At 39.6% G+C, this 20,329-nt stretch overlaps 1 protein-coding gene across 2 annotated transcripts in view; it reads left to right on the top strand.

The window, feature by feature from the left end:
- Positions 1–20,329, top strand: part of sntb2 (syntrophin, beta 2) — an 84,039-nt gene that overhangs the window by 41,112 nt on the left and 22,598 nt on the right. For both annotated transcript variants that reach the window (XM_061919979.1, XM_061919980.1), the window contains exons 2-5: positions 11,423–11,633; positions 14,421–14,631; positions 14,810–14,952; positions 18,484–18,680. In XM_061919979.1, coding sequence (XP_061775963.1) covers positions 11,423–11,633; positions 14,421–14,631; positions 14,810–14,952; positions 18,484–18,680 — 762 coding nt within the window. The remainder of the gene's footprint in view (positions 1–11,422; positions 11,634–14,420; positions 14,632–14,809; positions 14,953–18,483; positions 18,681–20,329) is intronic.

Here is a 20,329-nt window from a genome sequence, read left to right as displayed (position 1 = left end):
ATATTCTACATATTTTTGGCCTAATTAAGTGTAAAATTATGTTGTTTTTTTAAATGTATTGCAGTGCAGTTTGGTCTTATTTTCTGTTATTATGTTGTGGCGAACGATAAAGCTAGTCACCACACGGGATTTCCTTTTCTGGGTTCAGGGTGGCTACAATAACAACATGGTTGATAATATCGATGCTATCTTTACCACAACATTTAAGTTGACCAACTTTTGGCGGAGCAACTTTTTGATGCATGTGACAGAGTACGTCAGTCATGTCGTCTGCATTTGCATACACACAAGGACCCCAGCAGTGCAGTTAAACAGGCACACAGACACACTCCACAAAGACACGACACTCATTTCCTTGCTCGTCTTTCCTGTTGACACCTTCTCTAATTGTTTTGTGTTAGTTTTTTGGGTTTGTTTTTTGTCCTGTCCAGCTTCTCAGGCAAATCATATCCAATCCAATCCACTTTATTTATATAGCACATTTAAACAACAATAATGTTTCCAAAGTGCTGCACAGCCATGTTAAAAACAATATTAAAAACAATATTATACTCCACCAATGACTGAATAAAAACAAAAAAATAAATAAATATAAAACAAATATAAAAACAATATAAAAATAAATAAGATAAAAAACAATTGTAAGGAGTAAATGCAATTAAAACAGTAAAATAGAAATCGAAATGTATAAAAAAAAAAACACAGAGGACAGAGGACCACACAAGTCACGTAGTGTTAAAAGCCAAAGAATAAAAGTGGGTCTTAAGACGAGACTTAAAACACTCCACTGTGGAAGCAGTTTGAACATGGAGGGGCAGAGTGTTCCAGAGCTTAGGGCCGACCACAGAGAAGGCCCTGTCTCCCCTGGTCTTAAGTCTGGTCTTGGGCACCACGAGCTGGAATTGGCTCTCGGACCTCAGAGCGCGCGCAGGAGTGTAAATTTGGATGAGGTCCGAGATATATTGAGGTCCCAGTCCATGTAAAGATTTAAAAACAAACAGCATTTTAAAAAAAAATAAATTCTAAAATGAACAGGGAGCCAGTGCAAACTCTGAAGAATTGGGGTTATGTGCTGGCGTTTCCCGGCCCCTGTTAAAAGTCGTGCTGCAGCGTTCTGGACGAACTGCAACCGGGAGAGAGCTTTTTGGCTAATGCCAGCATAAAGTGCATTGCAGTAGTCCAGGCGACTTGAAATAAAAGCATGCACAGCTTGTTCAAAAAGGTTAAAAGATAAAAACGGTTTTACTTTTACCAAAAGACAAAGATGATAAAAACACGATTTTAAAACGCCATTGACTTGTTTGTCAAGTTTAAAATCGCTGTCTATAGTGATGCCAAGGCTGGTGACTTTGGGACGCACATCATTTTGCAATGGCCCCAAGTCAGTGAGGGCCGGACCAAAAACTAAAATTTCCGTTTTTCCCTCATTCATTATTAAAAAATTTTGGGCTAACCAAGCCTTGACGTCACATAGACAGTTGAGAAGGGGTGTTAGGGGGCCGTGGCCTTTTGAAATTGGCATAGAAATTTGACAGTCATCTGCATAAAAGTGATAGAACACTCCATGTTTCCTAAAAATCTCTCCAAGAGGGAGAATATATAAGTAAAAGAGAATGGGGCCTAAAATAGATCCCTGGGGGACACCACAGTAAAGCGGGGCAGAAGAAGAGGTGGCGTCCCCCAGCCTGACAAAGAAGGACCTCTCTGATAGGTAGGATCTGAACCACTCTAAAGCAGTCCCCCTGACACCCACACAGTCTCAGGCGGTCTAAAAGAATTGTGTGGTCGACTGTGTCAAAGGCAGATGTAAGATCTAAAAGCACTAAAATGGCAGAGCTGCCAGAATCAGACATTAAAAACAAGTCATTAAAAACCTTTAAAAGTGCAGATTCAGTACTGTGCAAAGCTTTGTATCCAGACTGAAATGGATCTGAAGTGCTATTTTCATCTAAAAAAGGCTGCAGTTATGCCAGAACACATTTCTTTTTTGACACAAAAGGTCATTTGGAAATGGGCTGATAATTTGACAAACTTGTCGGATCAAGACCGTTTTTTTTAATCAAAGGCTCAACAACAGCTCTTTTACAAAAGGAGGGGACACAGCCAGAAATCAAGCTGCTGTTGATGATGTCCCTAACAGACAAGTCAATAGTGTCCCAGATTTCTTTAAAAAAGCGAGGGGGGACTGGGTTTGTGGGACAGGACGAGGGTTTTAGCTTGCCGACTATTCCTTTAAGTTCAGGCATGGACACAGGCTCAAAGTGACAGAACATAGCCAAGCACTGTGGCCACATTAAAACTCAACGGAAATCGAGAAAGGTTTGCCCGAATAGAAGCAACCTTGTCATTAAAAAAGGAGAGAAATTTTTCACAAGTTTCACTTGTCACATTCATACTGTTGATGCAGATGCCCATCTCGGCTGTACGGATTTACTTTACAAAAGAGAAATGTTGGATACTTCTCTTGTTGCCTTATTCTTATTTGACTTTATTAAATGGATCTATATTATTAATTGGTGCAGTCGGGCCGGAGCAGGAGGGGATAGAAAAAGAAAAAAAGGAAGACAGGGGAAAATTGCAGGGACAAGAGGAGGATAAGGCAAAGAGACAACAACAACAACAAACACAACAATAACAGAACAGCATCAGTAAATATGATATGTACAAATATGATGTAAAAATAATAGCAAAAAAGTAGTTAGTGAAGTTGTGAAGTGAATTATGTTTATAAAGCGCTTTTCTCTATTGACTCAAAGCGCTTTACATAGTGAAGCCCAATATGTAAGTTACATTTAAACCAGTGTGGGTGGCACTGGGAGCAGATGGGTAAAGTGTCTTGCCCAAGGACACAACGGCAGTGACTAGGATGGCGGAATCGGGAATTGAACTTGGAACCCTCAAGTTCCTGGCACGGCCACTTTACCAACCATGCTATGCCGTCCCAGTAAATATTAATAACACAGAAATGACAATTTCTACATAAATAAATACACTGCAAATTGAGCAATACAGATACCAATATTAGTAGCACTTTTGATAATGAATAATAACAATAATTTACCTCTATTATCAACAATACAATTGTTTCTAATGCAACAATGTATATATGTAATGATAACTTGAAAAAAAAAAGAAAGCACATAAATGGAGGGGAAGAAAGAGAAAGGAAATGTATGAACCTTGTAGATTGTTATAGTAACTTTAGGTTAAGCTTTGTCAGTGTGCCATGTGTTACTCAGTTTCCCCTGGGGGAAAATGTTAATATATGTTTGTTTATATGCATATGTGCTTGCATACAATATGTACAGTATGTGTATATGTATATGCTCCCCTCACCTCCCAGGGGGTGATCAAGGGTGATGGGTCAAATGACGTGAGCATATCACCCCTATATTAGCGTCCCTTCACTGGTTCCCTGTGCGTTATCGAATCAATTTTAAACTTCTTCTATTTGTTTTTAAATGTCTAAACCACCTCGCGCCAACATATCTCTCCGACCTCCTTCAGCCTTACTGCCCCACCCGATCCCTAAGATCAGCCGATCAGCTGCTACTGACGGTGTCTGACACAAGTCTGAAGCTTAGAGGTGACAGAGCTTTCGCCACTGCTGCTCCCAAGCTCTGGAACGACCTACCTATGAGTGTTAGACAAGCCTCCTCTCTTCCTGTTTTTAAATCTCTCTTAAAAACATATTTTTATTCCTTGGCTTTTAACACTGAGTGATATCCATCCTGCAATGGCGGCCCATTATACACCTGCTGTGAACCTGTTTTATGTTTTATTTACTTATTTTTTATCATGTTCTGTTTGTGTTGTGTTGTTTGCTCGGTTCTCGTATTATCTTTTAACCTGCCCATTATACAGCACTTTGGCTACCCGTGTGGTAAATTTTAAATGTGCTTTAGGAATAAAGTTGATTTGATTTGATTTGAAATGCAGAGAATAATTTTGCCACACCTAGTGTGTGTGTGTGACAACCATTGGTACTTTAACTTTAACTTTAACTTTAATTCCCATGGACGGTGTCTAACTTTGAATAATCAAAAAATGGTCCATATTTCTAAACTTCCAGAGCTTAACTTCCCGTAATTAAATTTCCGGAAAGTTTCCGGAAATTTATCTGAAACTTTCCACCCCTTTGAAACCCTAACTATAATGCCTTTAAAAAATACGGGTCCTATTTTTTTCATCAACATAATGGTGGTGACATTGCGGTAATATTAGTTGAGGCGCATATTAGTCAACACACGCACACACAGCATTTGCAAGCAGAAACATTGTGGAGACAGAAAAGGGCGATTGGACGTATTCTGGCTTTAAAACTAACAGTAAAGATGAAGCTACAAACGCCACCGGTGTTTTAAAACATAGCTAGCTAGAAGCTAGCGTCTTTCTGTAGTGTTTTAGCTACTTCCAAACCTCCATGGCGACAAATAAAATAAGTTTCTTACCTTTTCTTTTCCCTGCAGGACAGGCAATAGCTAAACATGCTTCACTACACACCGTAGGAGGATACAATAGCTAACCACTAATAGCAAGCTAACGCTGTGAATCTAAAGGTTGATCTAACAAATGGGTGGATCCATTCACAATGATACAATTGTGAATTGTAAATTATATTTATATAGCACTTTTCTCAAGTGATTCAAAGTGCTTTTACATAGTAAAACCAAATATCCAAGTTACATTTAAACCAGTGGGAGCAGGTGGGTAAAGTGTCTTGCCCAAGGACACAACAGCAGTGACTTGGATGGCGGAAGCGGGGATTGAACCTGGAACCCTCAAGTTACTGGCACGGCCACTCTACCAACCGAGATATACCGCCCCATGCATCAATATTTCTTATAATTACAAAATCTTTTGCACTTTTTATTATTGTGTATAAACGTTGGAAATATGTCCCTTGACAGAGGGGAACTTTAACTATAATTAATTGATGACCCTGTAACTACTTGATATTGGATCAATACCCAAATTTGTAGTACAAATATTACAGTGTCCTGTAGCTACAAAAAACTATTTTGGCAGAAATTGTGTTTGAATGCTTAAAAGTGGAACTGAAATGCTAACAGTTAGCACGCTTGCCAGATAGCGTCAGATACCAAAACATAAGACTCTTAGCTGTTATTGCAAAATTAGCTACAAAAGATAGAATGCGAAGAGTTAGCATGCATTAAATACTGATACGTATATATGACTCTGAGCCCAATGTATACCTGCCAAATAACCTTTTAGTATCTAGCATGTCTACATTAGCATGTTAACAGTTAGCACCAAATTATATGATTGAGGTGCATACTAGTGGCGACTGTGACTGCAGGGAAGCTCAGCTGCTAATATATTAAAAAGTGGTCAAATATGTGCAATACTTTTGTCATTTGTCTGTACATTTCATTGCCTAAGTATGTGCTAGAATGCATTCTGTTTTTATGCAGAATCAGCTACTTTTGCGACAGCTGATTAAACTTCTCATGTATTCTCGTAACATCCGTCCACTGCTTCAATGGTGGAGCATGGAGTGGGTTGTTCTAACTAGGCAGTCATTGGAAAGATGCTCCGCTTTTCCAGTTCACAGACGCCGAGGGTCTCTGAAATTGACTGAAAAGTGCGCTTGGCCTCGGCTAGCGTGAACTCAGCTTTTTGCTTGTTGATTGGATGATTTGGGATATTTTTCAGACTATAAGGCGCACTTAAAATCCTTGAATTTTCTCAAAAATCAACAGTGTGCCTTATGCTGGTTGATTTTATTCTGGTTGTGCTACATGGTGTATAAGTGTGACCAGTAGATGGCAGTCACACATAAAAGCTACGTAAGGAATGCAGGTTGACGCCTGTTCCAACAAATGACGCCAGCAATTACCGGTAAGCAAGCAAGACCGAAACGTTGATGTTTCTTTGAGAATATATAATATTACACACTGCACTCAAAAATACTTAAAAATGCTATAGTACGACTTTGGTAACCTACGAAGCCACAAAACTTTATAGATTGTCGGAGCATTATGGCTATGTAGGGTGCTTCAACGTACGGGTAATATTATGGGGTGTGTATAAGGACCACAAAATGGCAACTAATAGGAGACATATTATCTGTTGTTTTGTAGAGCTATAATGCAAAACCAACTACTTTTCTTACCTATTAGTACGTGCTGTTGTGTATTTGCCATCTGCGTAAGTCCAGAAAATGAGTACTCTGTGCCGTAGTCAATAAGCTCCTTCTTTTTCTCTATATTCTTGTTGTGGGGCCTTCATTCTCCGCTGTTGCCATTTCTAATACAAAGTAGTGTACAGTCGTGTCAGTGCGCAGGTGTCAAACTCAAGGCCTATTGGCCAAATCTGGCCCGTGAAAGCCCGGAAATAATATGCGTTAATAACATGCTTAATCTTTTCGTACTGAATGTATTGGTTCTTTTCCTTTTGACATTAAAAATCTTGTACTGCATGCAATTGCTTTAAAATTCAATATTATCAAAATCCAATTATCATATTATCATGTATTCCAAAAGTATTTTTTGTTAAAATAAAAAATAAATGCTGAACTTAAATATCTGCTTGACTTATGATTTCAAAACAAATTATCAATCAAATTGTAGACTATAAAATTGACAATAGATCATACGGTTAAATTACGCCGACTGAGTTTTTTTTTACAGTAAATTCAAGTCAACTTTGGTACTGTTTTTTTCCATATACAGTAAGACACTAAAACATTAAAATTCAAACATAAAAAACATTAAAAAACAAGAATTTACGTATTTTAAAAAAAGGCAGCTCTGTTGCTTTAATTTTACCGCTAAAACAGTGGTATTGTTTTTACATTCTATTCCATTTATTACGGTAATCTTTTTATATCCTGTAAAAAACCCACTGCTTTTACTGTAAAATTCTGGTGACTGAGCAGCCAGTTTTTAAGGTAAAATGTAATAAAAAAAAATGTGCAGCTTATGTAAAAAAAATATATTGTTAATGTATTATATGTACACAAATATATTTGTATATTACTCATTGTTAAAAGCGGCCCTCTGAGGGCATCCATAACTGCAATGTGGCCCTCAATGAAAACGAGTTTGACTCCCCTGTGCTCGAGTGTCCTCAGGGTCTTTTAAAAACAGCAATTGAGTCCATTAGTCCTTGTTCTATTGCAGCTATAGCACCTCCCTGAGGTCAGCTGTTTTATTTATTGATTGATTTTTGGTTGATTTGATAGGAGACAAGTACAGATGTTGTAGCCATGACGACATTACATACTGTACATACAATTTGATAAATGACATTCCCAGCCCTTAAAAAGGTCTTTAAAAGACAACAGTTCATGAAACGATTTGTCCTGTGAAGCCTCTCTGGGCACTGTGACACAGTACGTCATTGACAACTAAGAACTCAACTGTTTTCCTATTTTGTGTGCACGAATACACACACACACACACACATACACACACACACACACACACACACACACACACACACACATGCCTTTGTGCAAGTCTAATATCTCGCCCTGGTTCAAGAATGACCTCATTGTCTCTCGAAGCTTGGTCTCAGGTTTCAGACCTGCACACCAGGCGAGTTACTCTCATAACAAGCCCGCTGTTTCGTGCACCATTTCTCATGTTCCTCTTTGTCTTATTTTGGCGCATTTCTTTTTTCACTCTGCATGTTCTAAACTCCTTCTGCCAAATCTGACCGAACCCATTCATGCGTTTATGTCTTGCTGTTGTTTACTTACAATGAAAATGTTGAACATTCTTTTTACACTGCCTCCATTGATTCAAAATTAGTGCATTTGGAATTAATAATGTGTTTGAGTAAATAAACAAGTTTGTTGGTGACTGCTTGGTTAAGCATAAGAAAACCAAACAGCATAAACGGACAAAAACTGTGGGCTCTCTAACAATGTATTATTTTTACAATAAAATAATTTTGGCAATAGTACAGTGGTTAGGAACCTCTTGTGTAGTTCAAAATTGAAACTGGAAACTGGGGGGTGGGGTGCTGGAGCCTATTCCAGCTGCACTTGGGCGGAAGTCGGGAACACCGTGGACAAGTCGCCACCTTATCGCAGGGCCATCACAGATAGATTCAACATCAAAATTGCATTTGTCCGTTTTAAAGTTGTTTTTTAACAAAACAGGTTTAGCTCCACAGTGCAGTGCGTTAAACCAGTATGTTTTGTCGACAAACAATGCCTTTTCATTTGCACTGAATTCTGTGACATCCAAGTTAAACTGAATAGTCATATATAAAATTTAAATATCATAAAAAATTAATAAAAGTGACAATAACAAATAAAATGCAGGTGTGCCTCAAGGTCCACCCCTCGCAGAGGAAGAATGAACTGGGAAAAAAAAGCACAACAGGGAAAATGCAGGCACAAAATAAAAGGGAAGGCAGGAGAACAATAAAACGCAACATGTTTATAAGTAAACTATCACTCCATGCTAGATGGAAAACCTCAAGTTTAGTCGCACGCCATTTGCATTGCAGCTTTCTACATGATAGTTTACGAGCTATGGTCTCTTCTATGAACCAGGGGGTACGCCTTATAGGGACCTTTTTTAGCTTTAGCGGTGCTATACTATCAACGGCTTTGCGCAGGTCATCCATAAAGTTGTTCGTAAGGTTATCAATAGAGCCCACATAATTCGGGAATGATGCCATTACCAAGGGCAGAAGGCCAGCAAGAGCATTAATGTTGCAGCTGCTAAAGCATTGGTTATTAGTAGCTTGTTGACCATGAGTCGGAACTTAAAATGTTATAAGGTAGTAATCGGACATTATTCCATAACTTTGGAGTTGGTGACACCCTGGACAAGTACTAGGTCTATTGTATTACAATTGCGATGCGTGGGTTGATTTATTGTTTGTGTAAGACCACAGCTTTCAATTATAACCTGGAGCGCCCCACACGGAGGGTCTGACAGAATATTCATATGGATATTAAAATCCCCCATTATATTATCTGTGTCCATCACTAGATCAGAGACAAACTCAAATTATTTATATTTATTACTTAGGTTAAGGTTAAGGTTTTCATTGGATGTTAGAGCGACCCTCAACCACTTTTAAAGGGGACGGGCAATATGTGCACTTGTATAGGTAAGAGGAGATGTCTCATTAAGTGGGAAACATTTATTTGGTTTTAGCCGAGTTTCACTGAGACCAATGGCGTTAGGATTGTTGTTTCTAATGACCTCATTAGCTAATAACGTTTTGGGAGACAATGATCAGATGTTTAAAAAGCCCATATTGTACGTAGTGGGCTGTTTTGAGGTAAAATCTGTCACCCGCCTCTTCTAAAATTTTACATATTGTAGCAACTGTCGTTTTAAATGTGGTGCAGCACTAATTTCCCAGAGTCAGTTTTGGCCACACACATCTATCTTCTTCTTCACTTTCTTCCTGATATGAGCATTTTTTTTTTTAGTTTTAGCTTCTGCTCAGTTCTTGGAGACCCAGCAATGACAGGCTGACAATCCTCTGCGGTTTGCTCTAACCCAAGACAGAAACACCTATTGACTTGTGATTGGTCAGACCTTAAGCACTTGGCTATTTTTATTATATTTTGCATATGTATAAGGGGGCGTGGTTTGGGCATGCCAAACTACGCACATGTCTGTGAAGGATTCCAAGTAGTTTGCATAATAACAAAGAAATATGTTTGGATTTGTTCGCGCAAGCAATTTAATACGTCTGAATTTTTACTTGCGTACGCCATTTTCTGGATTTGATCGTACATCCATATTTAGTAGGAAAGCCACGCAACTGTTGGTGCATGAGGCACCTGCTCTGCCAGAGAATAAGAAGACAAAGCAGTACCGATCAGTGTTGCCAATTTAGAGATTTTGTGGTTTTATTTAGCAAGAGATCAGACCTCTTCCAATGCTTTGTTTTTCAATAAAGCAACTAGTGACAAATCTAGTACGCACACTTCTGTAGACTATATATGAAAGCGCGTATGATATATGTAATAAATATATTTAATCTTCTCAAGCAGCGTATGAGCTCCTGAGAAGCAACAAAGTGACAGATGAAATTTCCTTTGTAGTTTTAAACAAATCTGATTTTATGTGCGCATTTTGTTACTTTGTGTTGTAGAATTCAGGTTGATACCGCCATGTTTTTATTTTCCGCTGAACAGGAAGTGAGTATGAATCATGTTGTTGCTTTGTGATAATGATGAAGATAGCAATACGAAGTTTAACATGTTAAAACAAACAAACCATCTTTTGATAGAAACAACCTTTCTGACTTTCATGTTGTATCTTAACAAAAGTTATTTTGACGTCAACTTAAGCAGGCCCTTTTTCATAATGATAACACAATGAAGAGTTGATCCACATAGACAAGTTGTCAACGTAAACATATTACACTATATTAGGATAATAATGACACAGCATATATTTTTTTTATATATTGTATACTACAGTTGATGCCTTAGAGCAGGGGTGCCACACTTTTTCTGCAGGCAAGCTACTTTTCAATTGACCAAGTCGAGGAGATCTACCTCATTCATATTTATAATTTATATGTATTTATTTATGAAAAAGACATTTTTGTTAACTAGTTAATGGTGTTTAATGATAATACAACCATGTTTAACACATATACATTCCATTCTTTCATGAAGACAAGAATATAAGTTGGTGTATTTCCTGATTCTGATGACTTGAATTGATTGGAATCAGACAGTGGTGCTGATAACATCCGCATTTTCAAATGCAGGAGAAAAAAAGTCGTCCTTTCTGTCCAATACCACATGAAAGTGGTTGGATTTGGCATCTCATTTGTCCAACTTGCATACGGTACTCGTTTTTAAACACTTTGTTATGAGAGTAGCATATATGTGTGTGGCCCTTTAATGTGTGGCAGCAGGTGAGTGACGTCAGTGAGTGTGTGGGCGAGAGAAGAGAGGAAGCGGCCGCTGAGGGCGGGGGAGAAATACATTGGCATCAAACTGCGTAGCTTGCTAGCTTGTGCACGCTAGCTTTCTGAGACTCTTATTGTGTTAGCACAGGCAGGATGAAGCAGGTCTTTTACGGTGAAGACAGGAACTGTGCAGTCAGTCTTTAGAGTTTTGACAGAGTCTGTTGAAATAAAAAGTGTTTCTATCCGTCCTGTCAGTGATTTTTTTCTTAGTAATGAGCTCGCAGCAGCCAGCGTCATCTCACAAGATCCTCGGGTGCCGAGAACGTCAAACAACTGACGAAAGTGAAGTCTTGGTGAAGATTGATGATTGCTCATTTTTATGTGTATTTTTTTTAATGCCTGGCTTGCGATCGACTGAAACACCATCCGCGATCGACCTGTAGCTAGCGACCGACGTAATGCCCACCCCTGTCTTAGAGGGTTACATACGTTTGCATATTTGTCATGGGCATAGATGTCATATTCACTTTGGACATTTTTTTCTTCCTCTTCTTAGTGAAGTACATCCGCGAGGTTTCTCCATTGTTTAAAAAGCCATCCCTCGTGGCCGACCTGCCGTGGGATGGCGGTCGGATACAGACGCCCAGCTACAGCAGCAGCGAAGATTCTGGTTCTCCTCAGCACAGCAGCTCCAAAGACAGGAAGGTCATCAGCCTGAAGATGTGCTTCATTAGCAGGAACCTTACCATGCCAGACTTGGAGAACAGGTTTGATATTCATAATTCTATGGCCGGTAGTTGCTAGCATATCGTTACCAGAAGCAGTATATTTATTTGAAGTGATTATAGTGCTTTGTGGCCGCACGGTTGTTGGCATGTTGGCCTGACAGACAGAAGATTGAGGGTTGGAATTTTCTTTGGACATTTCTTTGTACAGTTCATGTTCTCACCGTACCATAAGTGTTTTTTGCTAGTACTCCCAAAACATACTGTATTTTTCGGCCGATAAGGCGCACTTAAAACTCGACAGCGCGCCTTATAACCCGGTGCGCCTAACATACGAAATAATTCTGGTTGCGCTTACCGACCTCGAAGCTATTTTATTGGGTACATGGTGAAATGATAAGTGTGACCAGTAGATCGCAGTCACACATAACAGATATGTGTGCAATGCAATATGATGGCAATATGACTCAAGTGAACAACACCAACATGTTATATGTTCCATTGAAAATATAGAACATTACATACGGCGCTGAAAAATCTATCAAAATGGTTTAGTACGACTTTGGTAAACTATGAAGCCGCACCGCTTGATGGATTGTACTGTGCTTCAACATACGAGTATTATTGTGGTGTGTGTATAAGGTAAGACATATTATCTGGCGTTTTGTTCCGCAATATTAATATACTAATTTTAAAATTTGTACGCATCTGCCTTTTTTGTATGCCGACCCCGTATTCAATAAGCTTCCTCTTTTTCTCGATTTTCTTGTGTTGTGACATTCACTTTCCGCTGTTGCCATTTCTAATATAAAGTAGTCCAAAGTTCATACTTATATCTGTCAGTAAACTTGCTATTAAAGCGCTAAAACATACCGGTGTAGTGAGTTTACATTCTTCACCCAGGGAACCTTAGTTATTAGAGAGTTGCGGTCGGACGGTTTCTCATGGGACACATTTCCGGCGTTGTTATTGCACTAGTGAGCCACGGCTGAGGAGATGCTGCTCCGTTATTAGTGAATTATATTTATATAGCGCTTTTCTCTAGTGACTCAAAGCGCTTTACATAGTGAAACCCAATATCTAAGTTACATTTTTTAAACCAGTGTGGGTGGCACTGGGAGCAGGTGGGTAAACTGTCTTGCCCAAGGACACAACGGCAGTGACTAGGATGGCAGAAGCGGGAATCGAACCTGCAACCCTCAAGTTACTGGCACGGCCACTCTACCAACCGAGCTAGGCCTACTAAAATTAGATTTTCTTATTCAAACGGGAATAGCAGGTCCATTCTATGTGCCATCCTTTTGCGATATTACCATATTTTTGCTGAAAGGATTTAGTAGAGAACATCGACGATAAAGTTTGCAACTTTTGGTTGCTAATAGAAAAGCCCAGCCTGTACCGGAAGTATGTGCACGTGACGTTACTGGTTGCAGGGCTCCGCACATATTCCCATTGTTTTTAATGAGAGCCACCACCAGTAAGAGAAATTCGGATCGAGAAAGCGACAATTTCCCCATTAATTTGAGCAAGGTTGAAAGATTTGTGAATTAGGATATTGATAGTGAAGGAATAGGAAGAGAAAAAAAAGCGACGGCTCCGGGCGACGGCAGTGTGAGCGTTTCAGATGTAATTAGACACATTTACTAGGATAATTCTGGAAGATCCCTTATCTGCTTATTGTTTTAATAGTGTTTTAGTGAGATTTTAAAGATTGTAAAAGATTGTAAAGACATACCTCGAGGTCGGATGGCTGCAGTGAACACGAAGTGTCTCAGAGAGAAGCCGAGGAGCCAAGCTTACAGCTGCCTTTTCAACAGCTGCTGCAGGACGACGAATAATCCAATGATTTCTCCGGTAATATATATATATCACAATTTCCCCATCCAAAAACATGCTGGTTGATGTAGAGAAAACATGATCGCTTGACCGCTGCGCTTCAAAACAAACACAGAAACATCGGCTGTGTCTCTGTGCTAAAGACAGCTGCAATCCACCGCTTTCCACCAACAGCATTGTTTTTTATAGTCTCCATTATTAAATGAAAAAATTGCAAAAGATTCAGCAACACAGATTTCCAAAATACTGTTTAATTATGCGATTAAAGCAGACGACATTTAGCCGCGAGTGGTGCAGCTGCTAATATTTCCTGACAGTCAGTGACGTCACGCGTACGCGTCATCATTCCGCGACATTTTCAACAAGAAACTCGCAGGAAATTTAAAAGTGCAATTTAGTAAACTAAAAAGGCCGTATTGACATGTGTTGCAATGTTAATATTTCATCATTGATATATAAACTATCAGGCTGCGTAGTCGGTAGTAGTGGGTTTCAGTAGGCCTTTAAGCCTGAATGTAATTAAAACAGTTAGTTCCATCTTTTGACACTACTTCCAGTCCCGTCCTTTCACGCCACACCCCTGCAACACAGATGACGGGGAGAAGACGCTGTCGAAGCTGAGTCACGTAGGTAAGACCCCCCACAAAACAACGCATCCTGAAGAGACGCTCAGAAAGCTACTTGAAAATGGTCTGCAAAACATATGTATGCAACACTTTCACCAAATAACCACAGTCACATGTTATGTAGACCACAATATAGTGTTTTAAATTTATGAAAAAAAAATTATAATATGACCCCTTTAACGCGCTTTATAATCCGGTGCGCCTTTTGTAGGAAAATAGACCTGAATAGACCCGCTTATCAGCAGTGCGCCTTTTAGTCCGGTGCTCCCATGTTCCGAAAAATACGGTAATTTGTTTTTGCCAGCGTAAACACACTGCCACCTTACTGACTTTATATGCTGTACATTGACTTTCTTTTTATTTTCAGATTATTGGAGCTGTATTCGCCAGATGGTCAGCACACGGTTGTACTTCGTTGTAAAGATTGCCCTTCTGCCAACTCCTGGTTCACTGCCATCCACACCAACATTGCTGCCCTGCTGCCACAGACCCTGAGTCACATCAATGCTTACCTGGGGGTCTCGGCCTCCACAACCATGCAGCCTCACCTCAAGCACATTGGGTGGATGGCTAAACAGGTACAGTCCAGGTTCTAAACATTTATTAATAATATACAGCAATCAAATTGATGATTGTTTTAAGTTTTGGGATATCAGTGCAACTATGTAGCCAACAGAAAAAAATATGATACACATACAGTACAATCCTAATTTGTATTCCAGTGCCGAGTAATAATAATGTGTTGGTTCTCCTTAGGTCCAGCTGGAAGGTGGACGGCAGCAGTACAGGCCTGTGGTCATGGCGCTTACAGAAAAGGACATTTTGCTCTTTGAGTCTGTGCCGTGGCGTAGAGAGTCATGGTCCATGCCTCTCCTCACGCATCCTCTACTCGCCACAAGGTAAGAACAGCAATAACATGAAATTTGGACTGAGTGTACACCACACATCATAAAATGATGAAAAAGAAACACAACACATTTGCAGGAATAGAAGCTGTTGTGTGAGCATAAACACACTGCAACTCCATGACAACACAGATGACAAGCACTGCCTAATCATTTATATACCTAGATTCTGGTCCTCTAATTTTTTGTCCGTATGGATATGAAATGGTCTTAAATTATATTCATTATGATCTTAAAAAAGTCTTAAAAGGTCTTAAATTTGACTTGTTGAAACCTGCACATACACTGTAATAATAACTTACCAAAAAGCTCAAGAACTCTTTCTATGCTGAATTCAGCAGCGGTAAGGCAATCAAACCTCCTTCAATTTTTTTTCTGACAAAAATGCTAACTAAAATTAAAACAATGGTGGCTCTTGAAGGTAATACATAGATGCGATGTGATTAAGTTGAGGAGGCCTTTTTCTTCTACAATATTATTGGACCTGCAAGCGATAGCCACCAATTTATATATTGCTGTGGAAAGCTTGTTGGTTGCAGAGTTGTGCATGTATCTGTGTTGTGAGCTCTACAGCTTGGTTTACATTTGTTGAGGGGGAGGAGGGGTATCTGCATCCGCCAATGTTTGGTTAGCAAATGGTATCGGAGACTTGACGTACTACGATGATAATTTAATTCACAACAATAGGTGCAAATACATTTTGGCCAGTCTCATTTATCATCTGCAATGGCTTTGAAGCGAACTTGCTGTTCAAAAGACTATTTCCCTTGTTCATTTTTGTTTGCTATTTGTTCCGCTTGTGGCTCAACACAATGCTTTCTTTTCCCGTGCGTTAATCGCGCATCAAAAAATGTGTCCTGTTAAAAGAATTTCTAGTTAACTCAGTATTATCACATTATCTTTAACAGCTCTAGATAAAACATTTATGGATTACATTTTGACATAAAATTGCATTAGTGTCTAAATATTGAGGTCTTGTTTAAAGTACATTTCATGGCGTAGTGGGTAGAGCGGCCGGCCAGAAACCTGAGGGTTGCAGGTTCGCTTCCCACCTATTGACATCCAAAAAATCGCTGCCGTTGTGTCCTTGGGCAGGACACTTCACCCTTTGCCCCCGGTGCCGCTCACAATGAATGACAGGTGGTGGTCGGAGGGGCCGTAGGCGCAAACTGGCAGCCACGCTTCCGTCAGTCTACCCCAGGGCAGCTGTGGCTACTGATGTAGCTTACCACCACCTATGTGAATGGATGATGAGTCCCACTTCTCTGTGAGGGCTTTGAGTGTCTAGAAAAGCGCGATATAAATCTAATTTATTATTATTATACAAGCAAGTAGTAACCTGTGAAAAGTAATACACTGTTCAAAAGTGTGATTAATGTCATTGAAATAATAGATAGATAGATAGATAGATAGATGGATAGATAGAAGCAGTGTACGAGTTAAGATCAATTTAAAAAGTAAATAATGGGGGTATAAATGGAAACAAAATAGAAAAATATTACAATAAGAATAAAAATAAAAAGCAACAATGGGAATAAAAATATAACAGTAAAATAAGAATATAACAAGAGAAACTAGGCAGTAGTGACTATGTTATGAAAAAGTATTGCACTGTTATGGTTTTGCATCCCCTGTCATCCTAGTACCCCCCGCCCCTCTCCCCAGAGAGGAGTTGTAAAGTCTTATGACGTGTGGGACAAAGGAGTTTTTTAGTCTATTAGTCCTGCACTTGGGATGAAGCAGTCTAGCACTGAACAGGCTCCTCTGGCTGCTGATAACGCTATGCAGAGGGTGACTGGCATCATCCAGGATGCTCACTAGTTTGTCCACAGTCCTCTTCTCTGCAACCATCACCAGTGAGTCCAGTTTTATTCCGATTGTAGAACCGGCCCGCCTGATCAGTTTCTCCAGTCTGGAGCTGTCCTTCTGAGATGTACTGCCCCCCCAGCACACTACCATGTAGAACAGAACACTGGCAACCACAGACTGGTAGTACATCCACAGGAGTGTTTTACAAATGTTGAAGGAGCGCAGCCTCCTGAGGAAGTACAACCTGCTCTGTCCTTTGTAATTTAAAAATGCATTGGTTGACGGTACTAAAAAAAAAACGTTGAAAACATTTAATAAATCTGATTGGCGTTTTGGAATATTTAAAGAAATGTCCAGATAAATCAATCAATCAATCAATGTTTACTTATATAGCCCTAAATCACTAGTGTCTCAAAGGGCTGCACAAACCACCACGACATCCTCGGTAGGCCCACATAAGGGCAAGGAAAACTCACACCCAGTGGGACATCGGTGACAATAATGACCCAGTGGGACGTCGGTGACAATAATGACTATGAGAACCCTAGAGAGGAGGAAAGCAATGGATGTCGAGCGGGTCCAACATGATACTGTGAAAGTTCAATCCACAATGGATCCAACACAGTCGCGAGAGTCCAGTCCAAAGCGGATCCAACACAGCAGCGAGAGTCCCGTTCACAGCGGAGCCAACAGGAAACCATCCCAAGCGGAGGCGGATCAGCAGCGCAGAGATGTCCCCAGCCGATACACAGGCAAGCAGTACATGGCCACCGGATCGGACCGGACCCCCTCCACAAGGGAGAGTGGGACATAGAAGAAAAAGAAAAGAAACGGCAGATCAACTGGTCTAAAAAGGGAGTCTATTTAAAGGCTAGAGTATACAAATGAGTTTTAAGGTGAGACTTAAATGCTTCTACTGAGCTAAGGTTTTTTAAGTTAATATTTGAGGCCTGATACAACATCTGTTTACAGAGGAACAAGTCCATGTTGCTAAGAAGAAATCAAAAAATAGAGCAAGAGGGAGTTACAAAGGAACTTCCAGACCCTTATATCTGCCTTGGGAAGTTGAAACCAGTGCCGGAGGGGTTGGCTGGTCCATTTTTAGATGGGAGAATGAGAGAAATACACTCTCTGTCTGATTGTGAACAGACATTTTTTAGTTAAATATTGGGAAAGGTAGCAATACAGAATTAATCACAAAATAAACTATTTTGTTGATTAACCTTTGCCCAAAAGAAAATACAATATAAATTAGTGATCTTTGGGATTACAACCGTACCCACCAACTTGGAAGTTGGTGGGGAGGATGTAAAAATAACCAAGCAAAGCTATCTCCGCATGGCTCGAGGACCTTAGTGAGGATCGATAAAAGAGTCGTATGTTTTACAAACAGAACAGGTCATTGTAGTGAAGTGAAGCAATACAACATAAATCAAATAAGAAGCAGTAAGATTAAAGTTTTTCTTACACAAGCGGTAACCAAAATATTAATTTTGCGACAACATTAGAGTATGAACTTTGAAGTCTTTTGAAACCCCTTTGTTTAAGACAACTAAAAGACACAGTACACAATCTTCTTGATGTCAGACTAGAGTACAAATCCTTGTTACATTGTTGAATTTCTCTTATAAAAGCACACAAATCATGCTTTTTCATTTTTCTAATACAGTCAAAAATTGTTAAGGTCAATTATTTCTATACTTTATTTCTATCCAGATTGGTCCACTCTGGCAGTGCCCGTGGTTCTCCTTCCCAGGGTTCAGAGCTGGTGTTTGCCACCCGGACGGGCACAGGGCGTGGCATCGAGTCCCACGTTTTCCGGGTGGAGACCCACTGGGATCTGTCTTCATGGACCAGAGCCCTGGTACAAGGAGCACATGCTGCTGCAGAACTCATCAAAGAAGTTTCTATCGGTAAGTGTGTGTGTGTGTGTGTGTGTGTGTCTGTGTGTGTGTGTGTGTGTGTGTGTGTGTGCGTGTGTGTGTGAGCGTTTGTGTACGTGTGTTTGCGTGAATGTCTGCAGGTGTGTATATGTGTGCTCAACAAGAATACTGTATATGTACTTGTATATCTTACAAATGCTTTCATATACACCTTTGAAATACACTTTAACCAGAAAGAAAGACTGACTAATGTTTGGCATGCTTGCATAATCCAATGAGAACAATTAGGTTTTTTATCTTCAGTTTTTATTCGCACTGTTTGAAAGTGAACATTTTTTTATTTTTTCTTGTGCACGCTTTAACAATTCCAAAAGAAAACTTGAAGGAATGAAAATAAGTATACTGTAATATCATATATTCCCTGGCAGGGAAACGTTGACACACACAGTACACACACAAAACGCATGGTACAAACAAAACAGACAGTACACAAAGAAGACGTACACACACAACACACAATACACATTATTCACACAGTAAACACAATAAAGTACTATCTATCCATTTATCTACACTGTAAAAAAAAATTATGTTAAAAAACAGTCATCTACTGGCAGCTACGGCTGCCAAACGAAAACCATAAAATTAAAGTAAAACACTGTAAGCCAAATAATGATCAAAAACATCATATTTACAGAATTTTTCATGAAATGTTTTGCGGAAAAATATCGTAATTTTAAATATTTTTACTAAATTATTAAGATCAACCACCTTTAATAAAGTGACGATGCAAACAGTTCTGCAGAAAAATACCTTTATGCTACAGAGTTTTTCCAAATTATTACGATCAACCAACTTTAATGAAATGACAATGCTGGCAGTTCCACAGAAATATACCATTATTTTACAGATGTTTTCTGAATTGTTAAGATCAGGGGTTTCAAACTCAATTTACCTGGGGGCCACTGGATGCCGAAACTATGTGATAAGTGGATTCACCTTCTTTGAATGGCTATCCCGACCTAGCAACAGGCTTGCCAATCCACCCGATTTTAACGAGAGAGTTCCTGAGAACCTCACAAATAATTCTCCCGATATCGACCGGACAAGCGTTTTTAGGTGGTGCCGTGACAGCACTGCCATCATCGTCATCGGCATCCTTTCGTCACGTTCGCTCATTCACCAAATAAGCAGCGTGCCGACTGAGATCCACGTTGAGCAAGGCTTTGTTGGACGTACAATATTGACTGCAAGACATACTTGATCAACAGCCATACAGATCACACTGATGGTGGCCGTACAAACAACTTTAACACTGTTACAAATATGCGCCACACTGTGGAGCCACATCAAACAAACACATTTTGGGAGAACATCTTCACCGTAACACAAAATAAACACAAAAGAACAAATACCCACTTTTTTTTTAATTGATCTCAACTCTGTACACTGCTGCTAGAATTTTAATATTCCTGAAGGAACTCTCCTGAGGGAATCACTAAAGTACTATCTATCTATCTGACTGTTGTTCTGTCTGTCTATCTAGTACACACATTACACCCAAAACACACATAAGATACAGTACACATACTGCACACAGTAAACACTAAAAACATAGTACACACAAAACACACTGTACACTTAGTAATCACAGTACACACAAAACTTACAGTACACAT

This window comes from Nerophis ophidion, linkage group LG14, assembly GCF_033978795.1.
Source record: "Nerophis ophidion isolate RoL-2023_Sa linkage group LG14, RoL_Noph_v1.0, whole genome shotgun sequence".
Classification (NCBI taxonomy): Eukaryota; Metazoa; Chordata; class Actinopteri; order Syngnathiformes; family Syngnathidae; genus Nerophis; species Nerophis ophidion.
Note: the sequence above shows the minus strand (reverse complement) of the source record. Positions and strands in the feature narration are given on the sequence as shown.